General features: G+C 39.7%; 1 protein-coding gene and 1 long non-coding RNA gene across 2 annotated transcripts; both read left to right on the top strand.

Annotated features, from left to right (window-relative positions):
• The first annotated feature begins 1,230 nt into the window (after positions 1-1,230).
• On the top strand, positions 1,231-6,618 carry LOC117818277. Its single transcript, XR_004632333.1, has 2 exons — positions 1,231-1,484; positions 3,297-6,618. It is a non-coding gene; the product is annotated as an uncharacterized LOC117818277 (long non-coding RNA).
• Positions 6,619-9,535: 2,917 nt separating this feature from the next.
• On the top strand, positions 9,536-23,441 carry zbtb34 (zinc finger and BTB domain containing 34). The gene is made up of 2 exons (XM_034692031.1): positions 9,536-9,734; positions 16,780-23,441. The coding sequence occupies exons 1-2, from the start codon at positions 9,717-9,719 to the stop codon at positions 18,340-18,342; spliced, it is 1,581 nt and encodes a 526-aa protein (XP_034547922.1). The 5' UTR covers positions 9,536-9,716; the 3' UTR covers positions 18,343-23,441.
• Positions 23,442-25,872: the final 2,431 nt, after the last annotated feature.

Below are 25,872 nucleotides of genomic sequence, written 5' to 3' on the forward strand. Positions count from 1 at the left end.
AGACTGGCGCTCTGAGGGTCACAGCTTTGTCTGGGACCAAACTGGACTGTTCAGAATACCAGTTGAAATACAATCTTTGTATTCACCCTGTCACTTTCTCCCTCTAAATATTTAGATAAGACTCTCTGCTCATTCAGAAACCAAAAGGAGGAGCTGCAGTCTGTAGGACTGTTTACAATGCATGCCAAATGCAAGCTAACCGCTAAGGGCTATGTTGGAAAGTTAGATTTTGCATTATGTAATTAACAAGACTGTGACACGGCTTGCCAAAACCTAGACAACTCATTAGAGGAATTTGGAACCAAGCTACAGGATATTAAAGGGGCCTCTTCATTTAAATGTGGCTGCACAGGAAACAACAATGCTGACGAAGTAAGGTGTAAATGACACATAAGTAAGTGTTGCATGATAATTTTACAATATGGACAGGATAATGACGCTTGATAGGTGTCAGACCTTGTGGATGTAACGTAAATTTGGGGGTTTTATTGTCATGAGCCTGTATTATCTTATACCCTAAAGTATGACAAATTGTCAAATTTAATCACAAATGAAACTTGATTGATGATTTGGTGAAATCTGTCATTTGTATTTGATATCTTATTGGTCCAGATGAAGGATTTTGTTGTAGTTGTACATTTTAAGTGCTCCATAATCAATATTCACAGCTCAGATGTATTTTTTAAACATTTTTGGTTACTGTTTTTGCCATTGTGGTGTTGTTAACCTCACTTGTAAGTGATGACAGACAAAACCCAGACTCCTCTTTGGTGTTGTAGCTATGTACTTTGGGTTTTTTTATACATAGGAATTGCACAAGAAGAGACGTTTTAAAGGCCACAGCAGCCAGGCTGAATGACATCAGAAACCCATAACTGTTTTAGTGTATACAGAGGCACATTGAAGGACAGACTTTAGGGGACAAAGTTGAATTCCTAACCCTTTTAATAATTACAAATATTATGAAATTTCAACTTCAGATTGGTTGTTTAGCATCAACATCTTTGTAAAATACAATATGTGGTCTTTGTAAACACACAATGCGGTGTACAATCCCCCATGTGACTCATTTTTTTTAAGAATATGAAAAATGCAATTATGGTTTTGGATTTTTTTGCATTCTCTTTTGTCCCTTTCAGCACACTGTGGCTTCCTCCTGCTGCCATTACAGAAAATAATGACACCACTGCCCCTTTAAATGGCACATTTTGAAAACCTCCCAGATGGCTTAGCTTACAAGTCAAAAGTAATATGCACAGTGTGTCAAACTGAATTAAAATTAAAACTAACACTTCAATAAAATACAATTAATCAAGTAGAGTTGAGTAGGTTGAGTTTGAGCTACCACCTATGAGCTAAGCGTTCAGGTGCAACTAATCAGACTGATGTCAGTGAGCAACTGTATCACAAAAGCCAGCAGAGCACTATTTTGGTGCGTGCACGAATTGCCTCCAACCTCTGGATGAAATCGAATGAAGACACTGGTAAGAACTTCTTTACATTGTTAAACATGGACTGAAAAAATATTGTGAAAAATAATGGAATTTTAAACAAGATTAAAAATACGATTAATTGCAGTTATCCATTTAAATTCAGTGATTAATCTGGATTTTTGATCGTTTGGCAGCCCTAATACAAACCGTAAGGCCTTTACACAGAAGACATTTGACACAGAAGAAGAGCTTAAGTTTTATTAATAAAATCAGCAGTCTGGCACTACTTAATTCCAGAGCTCCCAGTTCGTAAATAATAAGATATGTATACTTTATAGTATCAATGTTAAATCAAATGTATTTTTTCCAAAAGAGTAATATCACAGCCAATGTACTAAATCAATATCACATGAAGGGTTGGTTTAATTACAATGAGTTAATAAATGTGACTTTTGAATGTGAATTTGTAAGGACACAAATTTGAATATTAAGTAGACAGTCTTCTCACAGCTCACAGTCAGACAGAGCAGCAGCAGCAGGAAACCAGCAGCTTATATGTCTCCGGTCTCCACTGATTAACATGGATAACTCTGGCCCTCAGAACGGGTGAGGATTCCTGTCTAATTGAATTACTGTCAGTCTCCTAACCTCCAAATATTGTCTTGAACTTATACCCCTCTCTGTTGCCAGAAACTATTTACATTATATATGTTGGGAGGTTTTTTTTTTCCTTTGGACTTAAGGGCCTTTTAATTTAAGGAGAATGGCTTCACTTCATCAGCAACTAGATAATTACATTATCAGTTTGCTCCAGCATGATACATCTGAACCACAAAGGTTAGTATAGATGGTTTAAAAATCCACGATTTTCAACTGTCAGTCTTTTTTTACTTGATTTTAAAGGCACCTGCTACACTTCTTCCCCAAAATATAACCTTCAAATTCCTTTAATAAATGCTGGATAGACCACATGAGGGCATAAAAAACCTTCATCTGGAGCTGTGATCTTGTAGAGGGATGTCAAAGGTCAAAGTGAAGCACATCTTTGAGTGTGAGGCTCATTTTTATGTTGAGGCCGGAGTTCTGTCACTTATTGCATTGCTCTGGAATGAGGTGCAAAAACATGGCTGCCAGCTCTCTTCCCGCTCTGGCCCTAAGAAACCCAAAGGCAGGACTTATGTGCTGTCTAATGCAAGTTATCCATTTTGCATCATTGGAAAACACATTCAAGACCCCCACAGAAATACCAGCTCCCCAGCTATGCTAGCACTTGTTAGCATCCAGCAACAGTTCTTTTATATTGGATGCATTTGACTTGGACATTCAACTCACACTGACATGAACATTTGATTAAATATGCATATCTCAAGTGTCCATGTCTGATTCCAAAGTGGACAGTCTGAGATTTATGGTGCCATTGACCCTCATTGCTTTGCTGCTTCCTCAAGAGAAACCTGCCACAGGCTGCGTGCCAAATGCTTTAAAATTTAAAGAGGTGATGAAGAAACTATCCAGAGGAGACAAAAACACATCAGTTCTGCCACAATAAGACTTTTCTATTCCTTGCTTCCAGCCCTTTCTTTCTATTTGATCTGTTTTACCCTGAACGCTCATTGGAAGCAATAGAAATGAGTCAACAACCAGCATTTCAAACTTTACACATATAGAAAGCGTGGGAAAATCTGAAAAACATTTCCCTGTAAAATCCCTAATGGACAGAACAAAATGAAGAAACCCTTGGCTTCGCTTCTGAGAGTTCTTGAATGCAATGATGTAAAAATGACCAACATGCGCCAACACTGAAAATATTGGGGACTTCATCATAGGGAGTGCCATGTGAACATTTCTTTTGTCCTTTCACAGACTTCTGGATGACGCAGGCTAGCGATTGGCGAAGGAAATGTTGTGGGTCTTCAGGCTGTTTACTACAAGCAGAACACCTGCATTCTTTCCAGGCTCTCCAGAGGACTGTGATTTGACCCCACGCATGAGTAAAAGGGTATCCGACTCCCTCAAAATGTCAGTATGCCACATAAATCTATCGCTCCTGACACGTTCTCTCCACAGAGGCTCAGATAAAGAAACACCTTTGTGAAAAGTGGCGAGACTGACATACTTTCAAAGAGCGATGGAAGAAACAAGAATTCCCATATTCTCACTGCAGCTCTCTGATTTGTCCACCCTCAGTGGTAAACTGATAAAGTACTGTGACAATACCTCTGGAGTGTCTCATAAATGCTTTGTATTGACCTGAAAGCATTTGCTGACCACAAACAGAACTACAAACAGGGGGAGCATTTCTCCTGTGGGGATTAGATGATTTACTCCGGCAGGCACACAGGATCACTGTCTTGGTTCTTCTCTAAGCTGACCTTCCACAGACAGCAGCACCTTCCATTGCTCCAGGCCTTCAGCCTGAAAATCTCTCCTGTGCAGGATGGATTGGGTTCCAGGACCCTCTCCTCTCCTGGGACTGAACCAACCTGGGGGAACAGGGGGCTTTCATAGGAGATCACAGGTGCTTATATACAAAATGGCAATTTTCTTCTTCCATAATTCCATGTTACTGCATTACCAGATCTTATCGTGAGGCCAGTATCTCATTCCTGAGGTTTTAGACGTTAATGAAAGATGCTTTGCCTCCGGCCAATGGGGGCTAAATCAACAAGCCCAGGATTCCTGTTGGCCTTTGTAGGGGAATACCAAAGGCAGGGAGCGGACTGAGCGGAGGTCAGAGACAAAGCACCGAGCTGAAGATGGAAATGCTGCGCACACAACAGGCTTGAATTCAATCTAGTGTAGAGGGTCTGAACCTTATTTTGTTCTCTCAAATCACTGTCAAATGTTCTCAAGCACCCATGCAATGACAGCTCCTGTCAAGCTCTAAATTCAGATTGGTTTTAAGATTTGAAAACTATTGTGCTGTTGATGATTCCTTGACACAATAAAACCTGCATTTGTAGAACTTTTGCTTTGAGATGCAGAAGCCAAGTGTGTCCTCCATTTATCTGTTACTTTAAGCTAACCATTCATTTTGTTGTTATAAAGTCAATTTTCGCTTAATGTTTCAAACATATAACTGACAACTATCATACCAGCTACCTTCAACTTTTTCATTCAACTTTAACCATCCAATTGGCTACTTTCCATTGTAGAGCTTTTTATTGGTTACCTTCAGCTAACTGCTAATCTACCAGCTCACTTTGCACTGTGTACTGAATCCATTGTGATTTTTAACTGTTCAATGATTAATTTTTGTGCTGTTTTATCCACTACAATTAAGCCTGGTCTCTTTATTACCACTAGCTAGCTACCCTAAACTTTGATCCATTATTTTCAGCTAACTGTTTTAATGACGTACACCCATTAGCCTACTTTCAGCTATGTATTCAAACCACTTATTCATTACTATTTTAATGTTTACTGTTTAATCACTACTTTTGTACTCTGCCTCAGCTAGTGTTTTTAAGCCAACAATTTAAAAGTTTCATTATCATTAGCTCCCTGTTCTGAGCCTGTTTGCCATTTCACTTGGTTAACTACTTACACATACCCATCAGCTGACTTTAGCACAATTATTACAGCCACTTAATTCAAAACTACTGTTTATTCAATACTTTTGGTGCTTAATTTTGTATCTTAATTTGTTTGCTTAATATTTGATATACTCTGGCCTTTTTAACATTTAATCCATTATATTAGCTTACACTGTTTATGCCTCTCTGATCACTTGCAAAATATTTTTAATCAAATTGAAGTGATTTCTTTTCTTTTTTCATATTAGTTGAGCTGCTCTTCAGTGTTCCCATGTAATCCCCTGCACCTGCAAAAGTACCCCCTGGAGTACAAGTAACCCTGGTCAGGAATTACTGATCTAGAGCACACTAACAAGCCAACTTAAATATAAAACCCATCTTATCTTTCTAAGGTCCTGCATGGTTATCGTCTAAAGCCTTCTTACTGCGCAAACAGCTCATATTGAAACTGCAGAATCTTTGTACACTATTGTACAATAATACAGAATGATTGATGACTTTTCTTTCAATTGGAGAGCTGAAACATTGTAATTATTACTCTTTATGTCCTTAGTGTGCCCTACATTCAGACCAAACCTACCCCAACAGTATGTGTTGAGGATATGTAATTTCAGCCACTTAGGATCATTAAAAGGAGATCATATTGAATATCCCTCCAACAGAGGGAAAGAGAAAGCGAGAAAGAAATAAAGAAGAGATTTGTTTGTCAGTCAATTCTGGCCCACTCAGTCTCCTTAGCCTTGTGAAAGAGGGGGAGAGAAAGGGTCGGGGTCAGCTTTCTGTAAATCTTCTGATGAAATGTTGACAAAACAGCCAATTTTCTGTAATTTTGCAGCGGCTGTCTTTCAACAGCTTACTCACTCAGAACCCCTTCATTTCAAACAGCAGCACACTGCGACCCCTGACATGTATCTCATCCTGGACTCTTTTGGCCGCGCAGAAAGACAGTAACAGTTGTGCCTTTTAGGTCAGGTGGATGTCGTTTAAGGAGCCGGCTTCATAAAGGACTCCTTTGTCTCTCAAACAGGCTCTCTTGGGCCCCAGTAAAAGGATAAGAAATGTAGTTAATAGCCCAGGAGTGGCCTAATCATCAGCTGCCATTACTGCTCCAATATCAGCAGAGATGACAGACTTATCAATAACAAAGGCCCAGCTGAAGCCTCCACCGCTCTGTCATTTTGATCTTTGCTCCACTAATCAGAGCTTTCATTTGAGCTAAGCACCAGGCAGCACACCTCTCATTCTCTTCATGCTGTGCCAGATATCACTCATCTTTACAAGCCACTCTGTATTCCCCCAACCCCAGGCCACCATTTCCACAAATTGGCTTAATTTCTCAGGCAAATATATGACACATCTGAGAGCTCATTATCCCTGCGATGCAAGTGATTATTGTACTTACTGCTTAAACTCTCTTAGCTTCTAGGAGCAGTCTTGAATGTCTTTCGTTGGAGTCCAGCTGATTTTTAAATTGAAATGTAGATATGTCAAACTGCCGAATGTTAAAGTATATAAATATTCTATAAGTTTCTGCTGTGTTTGCTATAAGTGCACTTTCAAAGACAAAAAACTTTGTGGCATGTTGTTTCTATTCTTTGTCTAAAGCATGGACTGAGCTACACACATTTTAATAAAGCCTGTCAATCATCTATGAATATGAAAAACTCTGTCTTTAATGTCATAGGAAAAAAAGTCTATCATTAGATTATAACATATTCTTAAGAGGATGATGGATATGATTTTGAATAGTAACAAACATACTTTATATCAATATTTCTCTTGTTCATTCTTCCACAATAAGCTCCTCCATCAGGAAGAAACCTGAGAGGGCCAAAGAGGTGCTCCCGCACCTGCACGAGCTGGCCCTTTCATTTACAGTCCTGCTGAGGATCAGGCACTGACTGACTCAGACACCTGCTATTGGGAAATATGTTCTCCATCAGTGAGCTATAGACTATTTCTGGACAGGAGCACTGGGGGACCATTGTTCTCCAACGCACTGACAGCCAAGGTATTCTGGGACTCTTGGCACACGTAGAAAACAATGTGGTATTCATGTTAAGCTTAAAATTTAGGCTACTTATTCAACATTACCAAAGAAATTGTGATTGGGGTGGTATGTGTTGACTGTGGCAGCATTGTATCATAGCTTTTGGCGTTGAGATAAACTGAAATCCTTAAAATATATAGAAGAAGCTAACGTGAGGTTTTGTAAATAATTGTAACTATCAGATTAAACACAACAAAGTATGGTTAAATGTATCAGAAAATACACCCAGAATTACACAAGTTTCCTTTCCAGAGTAAAATGAATATCTTTCATCTTTAAAATAACCTATGCTCTCGGGCTTAACATAAAACAGTGGAGCTCCTTATTCCCTCAGTTTGATACATGATATGAGCTCTTTAAACAAATCATCTGGTCTGTGCTCCTATACAGTCTTATACAGGGGCGCAGGGGTTCGGGGATTTTGCAATGTCATCTGGGATTAAAAAGGAGCAGCACATCAGAGCCCCAGGCCACACCACCTGGAGCCCCTATATGATCCCTGGCGCTACACCACTCAGACACCAGCCCCCATTAGCCCACTGCCAAATAATTCCTGGTCAACCAAATGACACTGAGCTAACAAAGCCCCATTTCAGGAAAGATTACAACTCCAACAGGAAACCCTTTGATTATGGTTTTGTTTGAAATGTTATCAATACCATGATCATTCCTGCGGATCAACAAAACCATCTCTAATCACCATACCTTGGCTGCACCTTGAGTTGTGCATCCATCTCAGGAAAAAGGAAAAAAAAAAAAAAACGGCCGAGAATAGAGGGGTGATTTGTTTAACAAGAAGCACGTGCAATGACAAAGCGATTCCTTTCTCTCTGCTGATCACCCACCTGCACACAGATTAGGTCAGAAATTCACCTGAGCTGCCAACCTGTCAGTTACACTCAATGAAAAAACAGAAACACACACACAGCACGCATTCATTCCTGGTAGATAACAGACAAGAGTGTGCCTGTCTGTCTTTCATCATCCAAAAAAACGGACACCCTATAAATACTTTGACCAATCAAATAAGACATACAATTTAAAGTGTTCTCAAGCAATTTTATAATCAAAGAGTAAACAAACATTGCTAGATGACAGCCAAAGAGAAAGCTTAATTCAAGATGTTTTATTTATGCTCCTACATGACTGTTACACTTTGCCACTCTTATCGCAGGATTAATGGATTTGTGGAAAAAAAATGTAGATCACCCAAAATAGTTCAGATAATAATTGAGACCAGACTTACAAAACCTACAGAAGCAAGCCGGCCTAATCGTTTTTCCTAAAATAGACATTAGAATGTAAGTATTCTCATCCAAAACTTTTGCTGCATTTGTATTATCTACCGTTGTAAAATGTCGTTTAATTGGTTTAATTACTTATTTTTCCTGCAGTCCTGACGGCCAAAAGTTACTCATTAAACTCACAGGAGGAATAGGAAGCTGCCATTTCATCATCTGTTTAGTCTATGGCGCCCCTTTGTGGTACTTTGGCTGAATTGACTGGTTTAAGCTGAGTTCATAAAACTAGATAATGCAACTTAATTTAAAAAAATGTGATAAAAATGAAGACTGAAAAAGTTACTGAACACCTTAACAACAACAAAAAATACTTTTAAAATCCTAGTTTGTAATGGACAAAAGCCACTGGAGTTGTAACAACTCGGCTTACCACAAATGTATTTTTTTGGGGTGCGCACTGTAGAACTACCTGTTTGGTGTAGACTACTGCTGGAAAACCTAATGATAGGCTATCCTAATGGCAGGCGTATTACATTAAACGAAACAGGAAAATAATTAGTTGATGAAGAAGAAGTTCAGGAATTTACAAATATTTAAACTTTTAAGATAACTAAACTTTTATATGTAGGACTACATGTATAGGCTGTGAATTGTGGGGGTATAGGTGGTAGCTTGGAGGATACCTTCAAATAAGCACTGCTTGAAAGTTATACTATCAGCAGATACTTTTTAAGAAACAACATGTTAATAAGTATAGGCTTTCTACAATATTTGACGATTTCATTTGCAAAAACAGATAACTGTTTTTATAATTTTTCAAAAAAAACATATTTATTTGTATATAGATTCCTAATAAAGTTACATTTTCAAGGTATCTCTGATTAGTAAAGTCATTTTGACTTAGTTAAAGCCACCCAACCTCAGTTGATTGATCATACCAAAAGCTAGTATTAGAAAAAAACATGTTTTTGAACCTTTTTTTTTTTTTTTTATTCAAAAGTGAGTTATCTGTTTTTGCAAATGAAATCTTCATTCAGACATCAAAAGAAATACAAAACAATGACATTTATTTTTTAATCTTAAAGTGGTGATACGAAGTTTAAGCAAATGTAACTCATCTATGTCCGGCTGTAGTCTGCAGATCAATGTGAGTAAAGTTATCTGTAGCAAACAATTCACACACCACCGCAAGATACTTCATATTAATGTTTGCGCATGTATCTTTATGTCCTCCATTATGTCGTATTATAAGAACATGATGTCTCTGTACACAACTGACATGAGCAAGGGAGGGGCTGCTGCAAAAACACACTGATAGAATGAATGCAAAGAGCCAAAAGAACACTTCCTGTTGATGCAAAATTGCAGCAGCAACTGTCTGACACATCTGGACTGGAGAGGGGGGGAGGCCTGGCTGTAGAGTTAGCGAGCGGCAGAGGGGAATGGACGACGTTCAATGTTAATTTGCAAAGAGGTGAGTTTGGTGGTGTCGGTGTTTGTGGTGTACGTGTGATAAATGTGTATTTGTTTTGTTGGGGTGCGTCGTTGTCTTGTCGTTAAAAGTAATGGAGGAGGAATAATTGCCGACTGTACGCTAGCTGGCTAAGTGCTAGCTAGCAAGCCGGGCTAGTGCTAAAGCTAGCAGTGGAGGAACTTCATATGACAGCAGACATAGTTGGAACACCCCCCCCTCACTTCGACGGTGTAACTTAGCCACCACTGTGACACACAATGTTGACACGCGTTTGTGTTGTCAGACAAAGGACGTCTTAAGTGTGAAATAGTGTATAATGTGTGAGAGGAGACGGTCAAAGGGAAAGAAGAACATTTTCCCTGAAAAAACTGCCCGACTACACGATGGCTAATGGAGCCAGCTAGCTAGCCAGTGCAGATATGCTGCCTGGTAGTAGTTGTGGGTGTTTCGGCCCCGACAGACGATGCATTATTCGGTCCAATGTTAGTCAATCTTAAAGTGATTGTAGTAAAGAGTAATGGAGGTTACAGTCTGACAAACTGTGAGACTGGTGAACGTGACGGTATGGCTAACACTAGCCATAGCCTCAGCAGTGCTCAGTCCGTCACATCAGTAGCTAACTAACTACTACCAGAAAGGTTGGGAATAAAGTTTGGTACACAGCACATTCACTCCCTACATACTCTGACGGTATCAATAGTACATGCTAATGTTCCCAATCATACATGTGGACACGCAACTTTTAATAAGTAATGGAGTTTCGAGCCTTTGCTGCCCTACTTCGGTATAACTCTCCCTCATGAACAATCAAGATTCAAGATTCAAGAAAGCTTAATTGCCAAGTGAGGTCGCACACACAAGGAATTTGAAGTGATGAATGGGGCAGTGGTACTTAACAACAAGACACAAAGGACAATTAATATATAAACCTAAACACAAATCCAAAAATTCTAAATAAAAATAAAAATACTATCTGTACAAAAAAAGGTAAAGAAGTACTTTTAAAGACATGAAATAAGTAAAATTAGCCTAAGCCAGTGTGCACATGCAGTAGATGAATATAATGATAAAATATGTTATGGAATAATTTACAATATTGCACATGGATATTGAGATATTGCATCTGTATGTGAAATATCACAAATATCACACTGTAAACCACTAAAGACTCCTTGAACCTTGAACTATTTGTGAATGTAACATCAGGCCTGTTTTTTTTTTCTTGTGTCAAAAACACACAAAACTTTAACGGTGTGTTGAATGAATCTCCCGCAGCTAAACGTAAAGAGAAAAACAGGTATCAGCAATGAGCTTGGTTATGACTAGTGCAAGCTGTAAAATAATAATATAGCAGAGAAGGACAAAGTGCAGACACATACGGACATGACATGTTATTCTGTACAGCTGGGTTCACCTAGGACACCAGAGGATGTTTACTTCTATTGCTACGACACAGATTTATTCTGAATGTTCTGATATGCTGCGTTCAAAGCCCAGTGTGAAACCATTAACATGCCCTGTTCCTACACAATTGCACCAGAGACTAGTCTAAATGGTATAACTACAGGGCATGTCAGAACAGAGCTGAGCCAAACCAATTACGACTTTTGCATGAGCGGGCATTATGGCTTTGTACCCATTCGACCCTATTTCTTATAGCCCTGTTTCTGTTTGGGATAAGCAGTAAAATTGAATTGGTTTTAACTGCCAGCTGGAATTAGTGATTGTGCAGTGCAAGGCATAGAGATGCCTGCCACATAAAGTAATGTCTGGGCTCACTGAGGTCTGTATTGACAATCTGGGAATTAAATGAATAATTGTTTTTAGTATTTTTTGTCAGAAACAGGCACCAGGCCTTTCGTAAATATGCAAAAAGCATGATGAGTATTTGTTTCTCTGCAATGACAATCTTTATTTGCTTAAATTTCCCTATGTGTCTCCAACTAACAGGGGCTGTCTGGGTTGAATTCTTTAACATCTGACCATTAGGTGGAAATAAAATCCTGTTTTAAGGGCATTGCGTCAGATTTATGATCGCCAACTATGATTTCAACAGTGGAATGTCAGCAGATTGGCTTTACATTGAAAGACAGTGTAGCACGATGATAATCTTTTTTGCTGGCTGTACCGTGAAGTGAATTTACCAACGTTAATGTCAGACAACCTCTCAACTCGTCGTCTCTCCCCTGAGTCCATCCGTCCTTGCTGCGAATGTGGATGTTTGAACGAGAAAGTCTTTTTCCTCTGCATTAAAATTCAGAATCATACCCCCACGATTTCTTTGTGCAGTCTCTTAGCCTTGAGCAACTCCAGGAAGAACTTGACAGCGTGATCATACCAATGTACTTCACCGCACAGAACATTTCTGTGTAATTGTATTATTTTTTTTTACAAATTTGAAAAGGTTTGAGAGCGATTATGCTCTTGAAATAGTTTAAAGAGAACAAGAAGGGTTCAAATCTTTATAATCTGACAGTGCTGTTCATCTGATAATCACATGAGTAGGCAGAGATGAAAGATGAGCATTTTTTAGTTTCCAGTTATCCACTCCGAGAACACACCCAAAGGCTAAACATACAGTATTCGGCCCTGCACACTGAGCTTCCACTAAACTAAAACAGTTTCCACAAAACATACTCTCACACCATCTAAGGTCCTCACACAATACATTCTACTGTAGTGTATTTTATTCGGCTTTCATGCTCTGTTTTAACTTGCTCTTCCAACCTGTGTATGTTAAGCGATTCTGCTCTGGGTCTGGTCTGCCCCACAAGCTGTTTTTTCTCACTTAGGTGAAATGCTGCTGATGTTGAAGAAAACATTCAGCGCTTGCATGCTGACTTTGATTTTTCATCTGTATTTTTTTCTCTCTGTCCTTATTTTGATCAACACGGCAGAGACTTGGAGGCTTCAGGTGTAGGTCAGCAAGAATATCTCTGTATACTCAGAATCCTTTATAACTATGAAGCAGCTGTGTCAAATAGGTTTATTGCCAGGCCGTGTACATTAGCCACAGATGGAGTTTTTTTTTGAGCGTTTAAACATTTTCAGTTTTTCCCACGTGAGCCGAGCATGTGACCCTGCCCAGCAAGATCATCTCAACTACTGAGCATGCATTCTTTGGCTTTGCTTCAACTTGGCTCCGTTCAGTAAGCATGCAGTTGGCAGCCATTGCTAATATGGTTTAGAGTATGAACATGTTGCATTTTAGTGCTGGTAATGGGCGAGCAGAAATAACGTACACCTTCTTGTGATTATCACTGCTGTGTATTGCTACATCTTTCCTTCTTCTGTGCCAGGACCAGAGCATATGGTTTGTTGGACAGGTGTCTTGGCAAGCTTTGGCAACTGGAGAAAGTGTTTACATTCCCAAAGTGCTGACAGGGACTCAATGCGCAGAACATCATGCTGAAATGCTAGCAAGGGGGTTGGAGGGAGAGTGAGGGGGGAGGGGGGGGGGGGGGGGGGGGGGGGGGGGGGGGGGGGGGGGGGGGGGGGGGGGTGCAGTGGGAGAGATGTAAGAAGGGCAGATGGGGTGAGGAGAGAGGAGGGTTAAGCTCATGGACTCATAGCCAGGTTTTGCAACATGGAAGTTTCCTACACAAGCACATTATTACACAGAATGTACTGAATCGTTTGATCTTACAGTTGCAGCTTTCTGAAATGTGTCATATCTGATTCTGCAGAGAAAGCAGAGCTTATCTATTCATATTTTATCAACCAGCACAGGTCAGTATGCTATAGTGTAAGGGTAGTGTGCCAGCAGTGCCTTTCACCAGGGTAAATGTATTTTTGCCAAAATAAGTTTAGGCCAAGTGTCGAATATTCTGGCTTGTATGTTGTGAAATTTCTGAATGCAGGGAGAGGCAGCTCATGAGCACAAATTACACCGATGAGAAGATCACCTGGCATTAACCACAATCAGGCAGTTACAAAGGTGTTTGCGTCAGTGTCTTTGCCTATGTGTATTTATTCAGATACATCAAAGAAGCCTTTCAGGTTTTGTAGCAGACTATGAAGACAACTCGATGCACGCTCGCTTTCCAAGCAGAACCAGATTTTCTTCTTTCTCTGCCAAACGCTGGATGTATGTATACCTTTATGGTTTCCCCTATATGACTGTTACGCCTCACGACACTGTATGTGTAATGTGCTCTGGTACATTGTGTTCAGCCCGTCACGATTGTATCATATACTCGCCATACTGATCCTCTTTATTAGTGAGTGTTACGGATGAAATGAAATCAGTAGAACATGGGGATCGACAGACAAACTATATGCTACAATTGCACTGTCCTCATGTTGCACTGTCTATAGAAGGCTCTGAAACACAGCTAAGTGGTTAAAATTCATATCAGACCATAATGAAATCTAGACCATTATAGAACTCTGTGTGTATTCCAAATGCAAATCACGTTGATCAGATCTCCTCTCTTTTCTTTTTTCATCTTTGGTACACAAAGGAAGGTAAATATCCACACCCTTAAATGTTTAGTATGCATATCATCTCAATTCTTTGATGAAGCCGCCGTGGAGTCATGTACTGTCAAACTGCTGGGAAATTGCTATGCTGCTGGATCCTATTCTCTGTACTGTGACTTCTCTTTTGGGTGTAAGATACGGAATTGTTTATTTGCCTGTATTTGTGTAGACAGTAAAAAAAAAAAAAAAAAAGTTCCAGGAAACAATGAAACCTAGCTGTTCTTCATAGAATTAATATATCGCGCTCTATAGTTTTTAAGTCTCCACTTTGTACACAGTACATTAACACTGTTTATAATTGCCTCTTGCTTGAGAAGTTGCTAAATGAGCATGTGCTTAGTGTTCTTATGTGGTGTTTGATGTCAAGTGTTTCTGTGTTGTCATGTGGATGGAGATGTTTTAGAGAACTCAGCGTTTGTGTGAACCATTGACTGTATAAATAATGGAAGTAGTATCCGTGACAACACCCATTTGTTTCTGAAACGCTGTTTTGAAGCTAAGCGTAGGTGGGAGCCATATTGGAAATGCTGAAATCAACCTAACATCTGTCGAGCTACTGTGAGGCAAAGAGGCGGACTTTGAGCCTCCTAGCCAACAGCTACAGTGTTCTCTTCCCGCTAGAGCTGGGCGATATAAAAAAGAAAAGATGTTATCGCATTTCTTTTTTCATATAAGTTGATATCAATAATTATCACAATTAAAAAACGTATCATTATTTAATTTAAATTTAAAGGCAGATTTTTGCTCCTGAGTCAAAGTTGAAGAAATCAGACAGTTTGTTAGCTGTTAGATTTATTCACCCACATCCTTAAAGTATATTGAGTTAAAAGTTAACGCTGAGTCAACACACTGTCAGACTAACAACTCTGCTTTGAGCTGGTAGGTTTTGCGTTTTCTTCAGTGTCACTTGTTTCAGCTGTGTTTACTTTCCACTCCAAACGTCTTGAAGCCCGCCTACCTTTTACCTTGCAAAATAATTGGCTGTTTAATGTCGTTGTCTTCTTCTTCTGTTAGGTGGCAACTCGCGTTTAAGACACATTAGCGTCCCCTCCCTTTCCTAATTACAGGTTTAAATATATAGAATATTTACTGGACATTTGTTATATTTATATTGATAAAAATTTGCGTAATTATCGTTATCGAATTATCCCCCAGCCCTAGTTCCCGCCTGTCAAACAAGTCAGCTGTGCCTCTCATAATTGAACCCTCGTAATCTTAACATCTTCAAAATTGCTGCGTTATACTAGTCTTTTGTACCAGGCTGTAAGCATGTTTATTTCTGCTGTAAAGATTGGCTTTTTTGAATTGGTGTGTATGTGGTTTCCAGTACTTCACCATAGGTTTCAATTCTCGTTGCCTGAGGTCGCTGCATTGTTTTGACAGAAGAAGAAAACCTCCTTTTCTAAAAATATGTGAGGACCAGGCCTTAGATTATTTAGTCTGCGGCAAAAATAATAATGAAATAATTCACAGTAACATAAGAGTGATAAAGATATATCTCGAGGATCACTAAAAATGAGGTGACAGAACTTTGGTTTGGAGAAAGTAAGTTACTGGAAAAAGAGTTTCTGCAATTATCGAGCAAAAGAGTAACAGTAATTATGAAGAATTCTTATTAAACCTTGTTTATATTATGTGTTGGCTCTGTGCTGTAGTTACCCTGCAGGTGTATGCCTTTGTGTACACTACATTCTTGTGTGTTGAAGTGTCCACGTTACTCTGCAATACTCCACCTACACTCTGGAGTGTGATTTCTATGCTGATCATATTGGTAGTTCCTGGTGCTACCTAACCACACTTCTTTTTATTTGTGTGACTGAATCTGAGCGTATTATACCGCAGTTGGAGCTAATAAATGTTGAGCAGCAGTTGATCATACAGCAGTTATTACAAAGAGGAAAAGAGAGGAGACATTCAAGAAGAGGGAATGTACAGTGCCTGAGTCAGTGTAGACGGCTCTACTTGAATAGATGTAAATTTAGGAAAATGCAATGCTACCCCAAGGACATTTCACAAGACTATTTTGTTTTGGTGTGTAGTTATAGTTCTGAGAAGGTGTGCGTCTGGCTATGTGCAATTGCTTCTGCCTAGGTACAGGGCTACATAAACTTATGGCGTATACGACGGCAGAGATTCAATGCAGCAGTTCAAACAGGGTCAATTACAAAGCAGAGATAGATAATGCAGATACAATCCTCTGATTTGAGATAACTGAATAGTTATTCTCAGCATATGTAATAAACTCATCACTGTAATAAACTGATTACAAGACAGATATAAAGTCATATAAAGAACTACAGTGAGGGACAATACAGCTTATAGTCATTTCAAAGGTTATCTTAATTAGCACTTATTTTCTGCAAGGCATCAATGTGGTCCTGTTTCGAATACTATTGGTGTAAATAGTGCTGTGAGGAAAAAGCGTACATCTTTACAGCCTCCTGTGTTGTTTGGATTAGAAATCAAGAGAGTATTGTGTAAAATTGTGTGCTGCGAAATAGCTGCATTGGATTTTTAATGTTTCATATCATAATGTTTTCTCCTCTTTTATCTTTTCCCTCAGGCAGCCGACAAACTGGAGAAACATATCCAAGAAATGGACGACGGCAGCTACATCGAGTTCGATGTGCCGGAGTTCAGCAACAATGTCCTGACCCAGCTCAACGAGCTGCGGCTGCAAGGGAAGCTGTGTGACATCATCGTTCACATTCAGGGCCAGCCGTTTCGAGCCCACAAGGCTGTGCTGGCAGCTAGTTCACCCTACTTTCGTGACCACACTGCCCTCAGCACCATGAGTGGCCTTTCCATCTCAGTCATTAAAAACCCTGAGGTGTTTGAGCAGCTTCTTGCTTTTTGCTACACAGGTCATATGTCCCTGCAGCTCAAGGATATCATCAGTTTCCTCACAGCTGCCAGCTTTCTGCAGATGCAGACCATCATTGACAAGTGTACCCAAATCTTGGAGAGCATCCATTCCAAGATCAGTATCCCAGTTACTGTCTGCAGCCCAGGGAAGGATGACTCGCTGGTCAGCCACAATGGAGTCAATGACAGCAACCTCTTTGTGAACCCTACCCAGATCTCCCCCCCTTACTACTCACGCCAGAGTCAGGCAGCACATGAAGCACGCTTTGAGCTGGCGGGTAAAGTCCTGGGCCGGCGGCGTCATCTGCAGGAGGAAGGCCAGTCAGACCGAGGAAGCAGTGATGGCGTCTCGGAGCATGACGCTCCCATGGAGGGAGAAATGGAGCAGGTGGAACTGATTGGCAAAGATGGGCAGGTAACAGATGTGCAAGTGAAGATAGAGAAGACGGACAGGCCCACCTACTCAGATAGTTCCTCAGCTGGTGATGATGGCTACCACACCGAGCTGGTCGATGGAGAACAGGTAGTTGCTGTTAGTGTGGGTTCTTACGGTCCCGTCATCCAGTCTGCTACCTATTCTTACTCAGGGCTGACCTCCCCGTGCTTTGTCAACCTTAGCAGTTCCAGTCCTTCCCGCTCCATCCTCAGTGGCTATAGAGGTGGGCGAGCCAGGGCAAAGCGCCCCCTGGCCATCCCAGCATCAGTGCTGAGTCACATCAAACCAGTCTCTGAAGACGGTGAATCAGCAGTGGGAGCCCCAGGGTTGGAGAACGATGTGCGAGAGCGAAGCCTGCGGAGCCAGTGGTATCCCTTCAATGAAAGACTTATTTGCATCTACTGTGGAAAGACCTTCAATCAGAAGGGGAGCCTGGATCGCCACATGCGTCTGCACATGGGAATCACCCCGTTTGTTTGCAAGTTCTGTGGCAAGAAGTACACTAGGAAAGACCAGCTGGAGTACCACATCCGTGGCCACACGGACAACAAGCCTTTCCACTGTCAGATCTGTGGCAAATGCTTCCCGTTTCAGGGCACCCTTAACCAGCACCTGAGGAAGAAGCACATGAGAGCGTCAGACGGCAGTAATAACATGGACTCTCCAGAGAGGACGAAGGGAAGCTCAGGTCAGAAGGACCAAGAGGATACATCTGAGGGGCTGGCCTTTGAGGCTCAGTATGCAGAAGAGGCACCAGCCAATGATATGGAGGAGAGTTCAAAATGCAGTCCAGAGGAGGCGCAAGCATCAAGATGTGATTTTTAGGTCCTGCTTCAGGTTAAGGAAGCTTTAAAAAATGTTTATTTTAACTCAACTTAAAGGACTTTTTTTCTTTTTGAATCAGCTCCCTCCACTATAGACATTTCTTCAAGGGTTTCTGTCAATTTTGTGAAAGTTAGATGTTGAATGCAGAGAGAAAATGGGTGCTTTCTAGAAATTTGATTCTTTCAAGCAAAGGGAGTAACAACTTACTATTTTTGAGGAGGTCCTAATAATCAAGACCCCCTGCTTGATTTCTCTTTTTATCTCTTCATGTTTTTTTAAAACATATTTACAGAGTTATATAGGCATGTTGCAATAATTGATAATGTGAAAGCTCTGGTAAGATGCTAGTCATATCACCTTTTTACCTGACCTGTTTTTGCACATGTGGCCACAGGAGGTCACTTACTCACAAGGAATGATTTTTCTGCCAGTGCAAAGCTTCGTGTGACATATCCGTTCAATACCTCATGATGCAACTACATACTCATAATAGACAGTATTTTATCTTAAATGAAACTCACCAGGTTCTACCTCATAGCCAAGAACCTACCAGGCACAGAAGTGTTCACCGTTTGAATCCGTTTTAGGTTGTTTGTACAGTATCTTATTGCCAAACCATGTAAAGTTTATGCTCTCAACACAAAGCCTTGATACTAAGGGGAAATATTCCTTGCTGATTGTATGGATTAGGGACAAAGTCCTTGTCAAATGTTTTATGGTCAGCCAGGTTAAAATATAGATTAAGAAGGTGCTATGTTAGGAGTGCATTAAATTTGCTCGCTTTCCTTTATGTTTGTTTTTCTGGAGAGAATAGAGTGAGAAAATGGCCCTGTATACTCACAAGATAACAATTGTACTGTTGAAGAACGTTTTGTTCTCAAACACTTGTATCTCTCATCACTACTGGAGATCTCACGCTGTTAGCCAATGTGTGGTTTAAGATGCTGTCATCCATGTGATGGGTGTATTTCGTCCATACAGTGAAGTCATTTGTATTCCTCTATGCTCTGATTGCCAACTTTTACTGAATAATCGTACGTGTAAGTCGTTTCTTTTGTCCTGAGGGAGGTTTTTAGGTTAATATAAAGCGTCTAACAGAGACAAGAGAACTCATTGAAACTCAGCACAGCAGGAACAGCCTCAGATCTGTTCACACAAATCTATTTAGGATACAAGTCTGAAAAATATGCAAACAGAAAGAACAAAGGAATCTCAGCCATTCTGACATGGTTTTTCTTCCATCATTTGAAAGAGGTTTTGGTTTGTTTCTTTTTCGTTCATTCTGTCCTACCCTTTATGACGGGACATTTGATCCGTGATCTTTGACCTCCGTGTCGTTGGAGGGTCAGATGCAGACGTGAAACATGTTTCCCTCATTAGTCAGTCCTACGTTGTGGTATTGACCAGGACATGTTATAGCTGGATTAAGGCTAAGGTAAATGTTGTTCGTAGTAGCTGGCGATCCAAAGTATTGATGCACTTTGCAGAGTTAGTGGTTAGGATCTTGGGTGCTGACCCGTTGAATAAAATGTGCTGATTTGTGTCTTAATTCTGGTGCAGCAGCAGCACTGTCAGACTTTGACTTGCTTTATAGCATTAATTTTCCTTCTGAGTAAAAATAATATGAACTTTGATGAAACTCTGCAACCACATGAATACTATTGTCTACGAGCCCTGCATATGGCAACATCATTTAATCTTTACTGTTTGAACCATAGGGATCAGGGATGGGGGTGTTGCTAGTATATATAGAGACTTGGTTTTATTTCCATTGTGATTTTCACGGTAATACATGACAGCCTGATTGGCTATCCTGTCATTTATAGCTCACTTCAAGCTCGGCTTGAAAGGACCCTTTCTTACAAATCAGCTTTGTAATTGTTTTTCAGTAGAGCACCTGCTATAAGCTTTTAATTTGTCTCACCTGGTCCATGCTGATTTTTTGTCAACGAATTTAGTTTGATTATTTCACAGTTTTCATATAATTTTCTACTTTTTGTGCATTTGGCGGGAGAACATAATTCCTTGTTGCTTATTTCTAAGGTTGCATCAAGATGGCCGTCTTTCTATTCCACTGAATGTGCGGTCAACATCTTCTCTCATTGACGGTTAAGATAGCAAACCAAACTTTAGGGGATTTTTTGCAAAGATCAGTATAGCTAGCTTTTCGTTATCTTTGTAGGCAAGGATTTATCACCAACAGTTTTGTTGCCACAACCACACAGTCGATCGACCTCTTCAGTAACTTTTTAGATGAATGTTTACTAAGTCATGTTCATTTCTGTCAGCTGATGATGTGATGTGCTGGTTTAACAGCTGATCTGACCTCAACAAAATCAGTTGCGAGCTCATTTGGATCTGACTATGATGCCCTACACCTAGAGACAGAGGAGGGGAAAGCATAACACCTTTTTTTTTTTGCATTATTATCAATAATGTTGGGTACAAACTGCTACTTCAATTTTGTGCCAAGAGTTCACACCAAAGACTCATGGGTGATTTTTAACAGTAGATACTGACTGTATTGAATGCTCATCAAGATTAGGTTCCTAATTAAATGTAGGACTTAGTTCATTGCTATTTTCAAGGAATGTATGCTTCCCAGCTAGTAACAATCACTTGTATAAAATTTGAACAACTTGCTTAGAAGATATTAAGCCGTAAAGTCATGAATAGCATCATATATTAAGCCATACAAAAACTGACAATGTAGAAGTTGTGCAATAGGTATTGTAATTGTTAAAAGCCAATGTAATCAAAAAAAGAGAAACTTCACAAAAGGTGGCATCTTTAACTTAGTGCCTTGCCACAAGCTTTATATCTAGAATCCGGCACTTAGATTCCTGTGCCTCTTTCTTTTTTATTGGATTGAATATAGAGGTTTTAATAACAAAATATGGCCACATGATTTGTTGTAAAGTGATGCCAAGAATGATTAGAAATTAAGTCATGTTGTACTTGTCCGTTTGTAGTTTTTCTAGCTCAAGTCCTGCCCCCTCCATGCTTCTTACCATTTGATTAGTTGTTCTGTTACGGGACACACAATTGGTTTAGTGTTTTAACCACTTTTGTAGCAAGTGATCACAATCAGATGAGGCAGACTTGTTCCCTGAAAGCCATTGCCCAGTGTTCAGAGACTATACTGTATCCCTCCTCTCTAACTACTGAGGACAATCTTAGCAATGTATTGTAGTTTTACGCATTTCAGAGAAAAGGGGATGCATGAGAAACACAAGCCTGCAGCTCCTCTCTGTTCTCTTAGAGCTTCAGGAGAGGGAACAGCTGCGTGGGTTTTTAGCAGAAAAGAAACTAAAGATTTGTGGAGAGAGAAAAAAAAAGAAGCTTATCCTCATATACTGTAGCTTAATTGCACGTTGCTCAACCACAAAATTGTATAAAATTGCCAACAGATCATTTTTCAACTTGAGTTTTCATGTATTTGTGTCATCAATTGTGCACTTACAACTTTTCATTGATAGTTGAACCAATTCCATCCAGGAAATGTAGTTGATATCAGTTGTTACCCTTAAGGGACTCTGCTATAATGGCCTCCATCACTTTGTTAGGGACCTTTTTTTCCCCTTAAATGGTGCTTTTAGATTAGTCCGATTTTTTTTTTAACAATTGAGTTAACAAGTCCATGTAATCATCATCGCTGAATGGAGGGGGAATTCTTGAAATGCTTCTCATGTACTATAGTTACATATGTGATAGTACACAATTACAGAACCAACTGAACTTGACACACACACACACACACACTCACATTGACTCTTTGTCAACTCTTAGTTCCACACCTCAGAGAGGAACAGGAGATGCATTGTGGGCCACAAGTAATCAAAAGGAAGTGTTTACAGGGAAGGCTGTCAGACTACTTTTTGAAATTGCAGCTCGTCCTATTCTTTTTATAATAAACTCACTTCAGGTAGTTTACAAACACTGATACAGGCTTAGAAAAATCTTAAGTCTTCCATAGCTTTTTTGTCAGTTTCTGTCCACTGTGTATTATAAAAAAGCAATAACCTTTTTAAAAGTGGTGTATTGGGATCATCAAGCCTATTGAAATATCGGCCTGTCGTACATCAAACAAACTGAATGTCAGGGAGCTATTGAATTGAAGTAAGACCAAGACAATTTGATATTGATTTTTTTATATTTTCTGAAACTTTGGACAGGTCGACTTCCTCTTCAGAAAATTACACTCAAAAGAACAACCGTTGTTGCTAGTGTTTTAAAAGCTCATCAAAAACCAGTGGTTTCAGCAAACTGCAACACAAGAACTGAGCGTGTGGTTCAGTCATCCAACTCAGTGGCACTGTTCAGAGCTGCACCTCCAGCTGTGTCAAAGAATGAAAGGGATTTTGGGCTGTTGAGCCACTGTTTGGGAGCGGGTAATTTGCCGTCATGTTGAGGTTCAAGGTTCTACTTAAGCTCCTCGGGCACCGAGATTGTAGTTGTAGTTGTTCAGGATCAAAGGGGAAGTTTTCAGTCTTACTGTTGTTTCTTTTCCTTTCACAACTCCCTGAACTCTGCACTTTAACGTCTCTGGCTCGTATGTATTTGGTGACAAGGCAAAAAAACTTAGAACTCAGGGTATATAGTGTTAAAAGTGGTCTCATTGGACGTAAAACTTATGTCCATAGTATAATTGTGCACTTCTCTTCAGGTGGGGAAACAAGTCCTCAGTCAGTGGTTCCCAAACATTCTGCCTCAAGGTCTCAATGAGCCCATATTTTCCACAGAGCTGAAGCTCGAGGAGCATCAGAGAACCTGAACCGAAACCATGACGGCAGAAATGCCCCTACTCCTGTTTATGTCCACTCTACACACAACCTCACAACCCAACTGTGAACCTCAGAACTCTACTGTTTTGTACAACTATGAAGTAAATGAAGCTAGCTAGAGCTGATGTTGTATCTATTGCCATTTATGAATTTATTTTATAGCATGAAATAAAATATATTTATTCAAATTATATATTTTACTCATAATCATTCTGTGCTGCTTCATTTTGGTTCTTAAGCTTGTAAATTGCTTTTTTATTATATGAAAAAAGTCATTAGAAAAATGCGTTTATAAAATAAAGACGCTGATTTGGCTCTGATTTGTCTTTTGTGTCTCTCCAAACTCTATTACGATTCTTCTTTTGTGTGTCTGCAGGGTAACTCAAATGACCCGTGTCAATGCATTTCAGCTGTCCTGTAGCTATGTTGTTAACAGTCCTTTTCAATTCTAGACATTCAATACATGTTAATAACCTGTTGCTGGCATGCATAGAATCCATGCCGTCAATGATACCATGTGGAGGAATATCTGATGTATGTGCAGCTGTGACCCTGCAGAGGGAGCCAGGGAATAACAAATGCAGCTCAAAAGGTTGCTCATCTCAAAGGCATTAGTTGTTGGTGTGTCGAAATGAAGTCTATGTTTAGTTAGACAACAGTCAGCAAACTAGATGTCTGAGGGGAGATTTCATTCTGCAGTGTTCTTTCTACATTTATTTATGATTTCCCCCCTTTTTTTAATTTCTTGCTTGTGGAAAAAAAGCCATTTAGAAAAGTAACAGAAGCCACATTACATAATATAAAGCAGTAAATTGCATTAGTTTCAAACAGCTGGTAGTAAAGTTAATTTATCACCAAACAGGCTTATTTTCCCATTGGATGTCCAGTGAACTTATTTGCCTAATCCTCTGCAGTGTAGTTGCTTCTGTCCCAACTGTGTTACAAAAAGCACCTGAAGAGAGAAATAGCCTCGTAAAGTGGCACAGCTGTACAACTGTCCCCCACAGACTTACGTACCACCGTATGTAGGTTTTACAGAAAGCAGAACCATGAGGCAGCCAAATGACCAATAAATCACCAAATTGGCCTGTTGTATGCTTCATCTGCATTCCCTTTAAGGTCTTTACTTACAGGCTGTGTGGGGAAACTTGTCATTGGCCTCACTGAGCACAGTTTTAGTGTTTGAAAGTCTCAAACATTTTCTTAAATACACTGCAGTAACTGATTATCTCACTGAATAACATAATACATGGCAGCATCACGCATAGCTGAAAATGCTATTACTGAATGATTGCTCCAATGACAGCATTACAGGTCTGTGTAGACATCTGATCCTAAAATAATAGGCTAAATTGCACTGTTCAGTGGAATATGAGCATTAAAAGAACCACAAGATACAAGGCCAGGAAACCGAGGTAGCTGTTTCCACAAGGGGTCTTAAACTGCATTCTATGGGAATGATGTATTGTGGCTCCGTAACTCAAACCCATGTAGTTGGATTTGAGTACATAATTGATAGGTATAGACTTTCACACATTTGTTAATATCTACTATCGGGATTAACATTAATTTTGTAATGGCTGGTTTGCAGCTAGAACATGACTTGGGATTGAACTTTCTACATACTTTAGTAGCCTTCATAGCAATAAACCCTTAAACTGCAGCCCTCTTACCCTTTCGAATCTCCTTTCTCAGTCAGCATGTGATTGTTGAAGTGGTTCTTGTAAAACAGCATTTAAATGTTCTGTATACCACTATGTAATTGAGAATTATGTAATAGGGCTGACTCAAGCTATTCTTTCATCACTTTGAGTCAAACTGAGAATTAAAGATAGACTAAATTGAGCTCTGCCCACATGACAATGGGGCATAATGACCCTGTGGCCTGTGAAACTTTGCCAAACCCTCTGAATATGATGCCGCTGCCACGTTACAAGACATCTGGGAGAAGTACCGCTGGTTGGAAAGAGGAGGTAAGCAGGTGAGAGGTTCTCTTCTACACAAAACAAAAACACAGCCATGTGGTTTACAAGGCTCACACATTCCCAGAAGAAATATATTTACCAGCTAAGAAGCCACTGGAAACTGTAGGGTTAGTATTTACGTGAAGTGACAATTAACCCTTCTGTTACCCTCAAATTTACTAACATCTTATATCCTTGGGGTTAATTTGACCCCATCTATTTAAACCTCCAGAAACTGATTGTTACCAAGGTTTATGTGTCAGGTACTTTATGTTTCTTTGTTGACTGCCTAAATAGCCCTTTAAATAAAATATATTTCATGCATAAACACAATTTAAAGCATTTAGAAGGATTTTATTTGTAAAACAGAACATCAAACTGCTGCAAGTTTGTCATGCTATCATCGGCCCTGCCTTGTTTCTATGTTATTAAAACGTATGACACAGGACACATCATTAAATGCCTTTAGAGACAAGGTGGCTGGAAATATTATATCTCAATCTTAAGATTAGCGGTTCAAAATGCTTCTTGTTTGACAGAAATAAATCGGTGTGCTCCTTGGGCCATCAATGGTACTAGCTGCCTTAATCTTTAATTATTTCTGAAAAAATATTGCCCTACAAAAGCATAGAATGTGGGTCATCTTGCATTTCAATGTTATTATGACACTGTAAAACCACAAGCATAGATTTATTCATGTTATTTTCCCATACTCTGATTTTTTTTCTCAGCCATATAAAGAATTATGTAATAGGGGTTAGGATTAGGGTTATGATTAGGGT

Source organism: Notolabrus celidotus, chromosome 9 (genome assembly GCF_009762535.1).
Source record: "Notolabrus celidotus isolate fNotCel1 chromosome 9, fNotCel1.pri, whole genome shotgun sequence".
Lineage (NCBI taxonomy): Eukaryota > Metazoa > Chordata > Actinopteri > Labriformes > Labridae > Notolabrus > Notolabrus celidotus.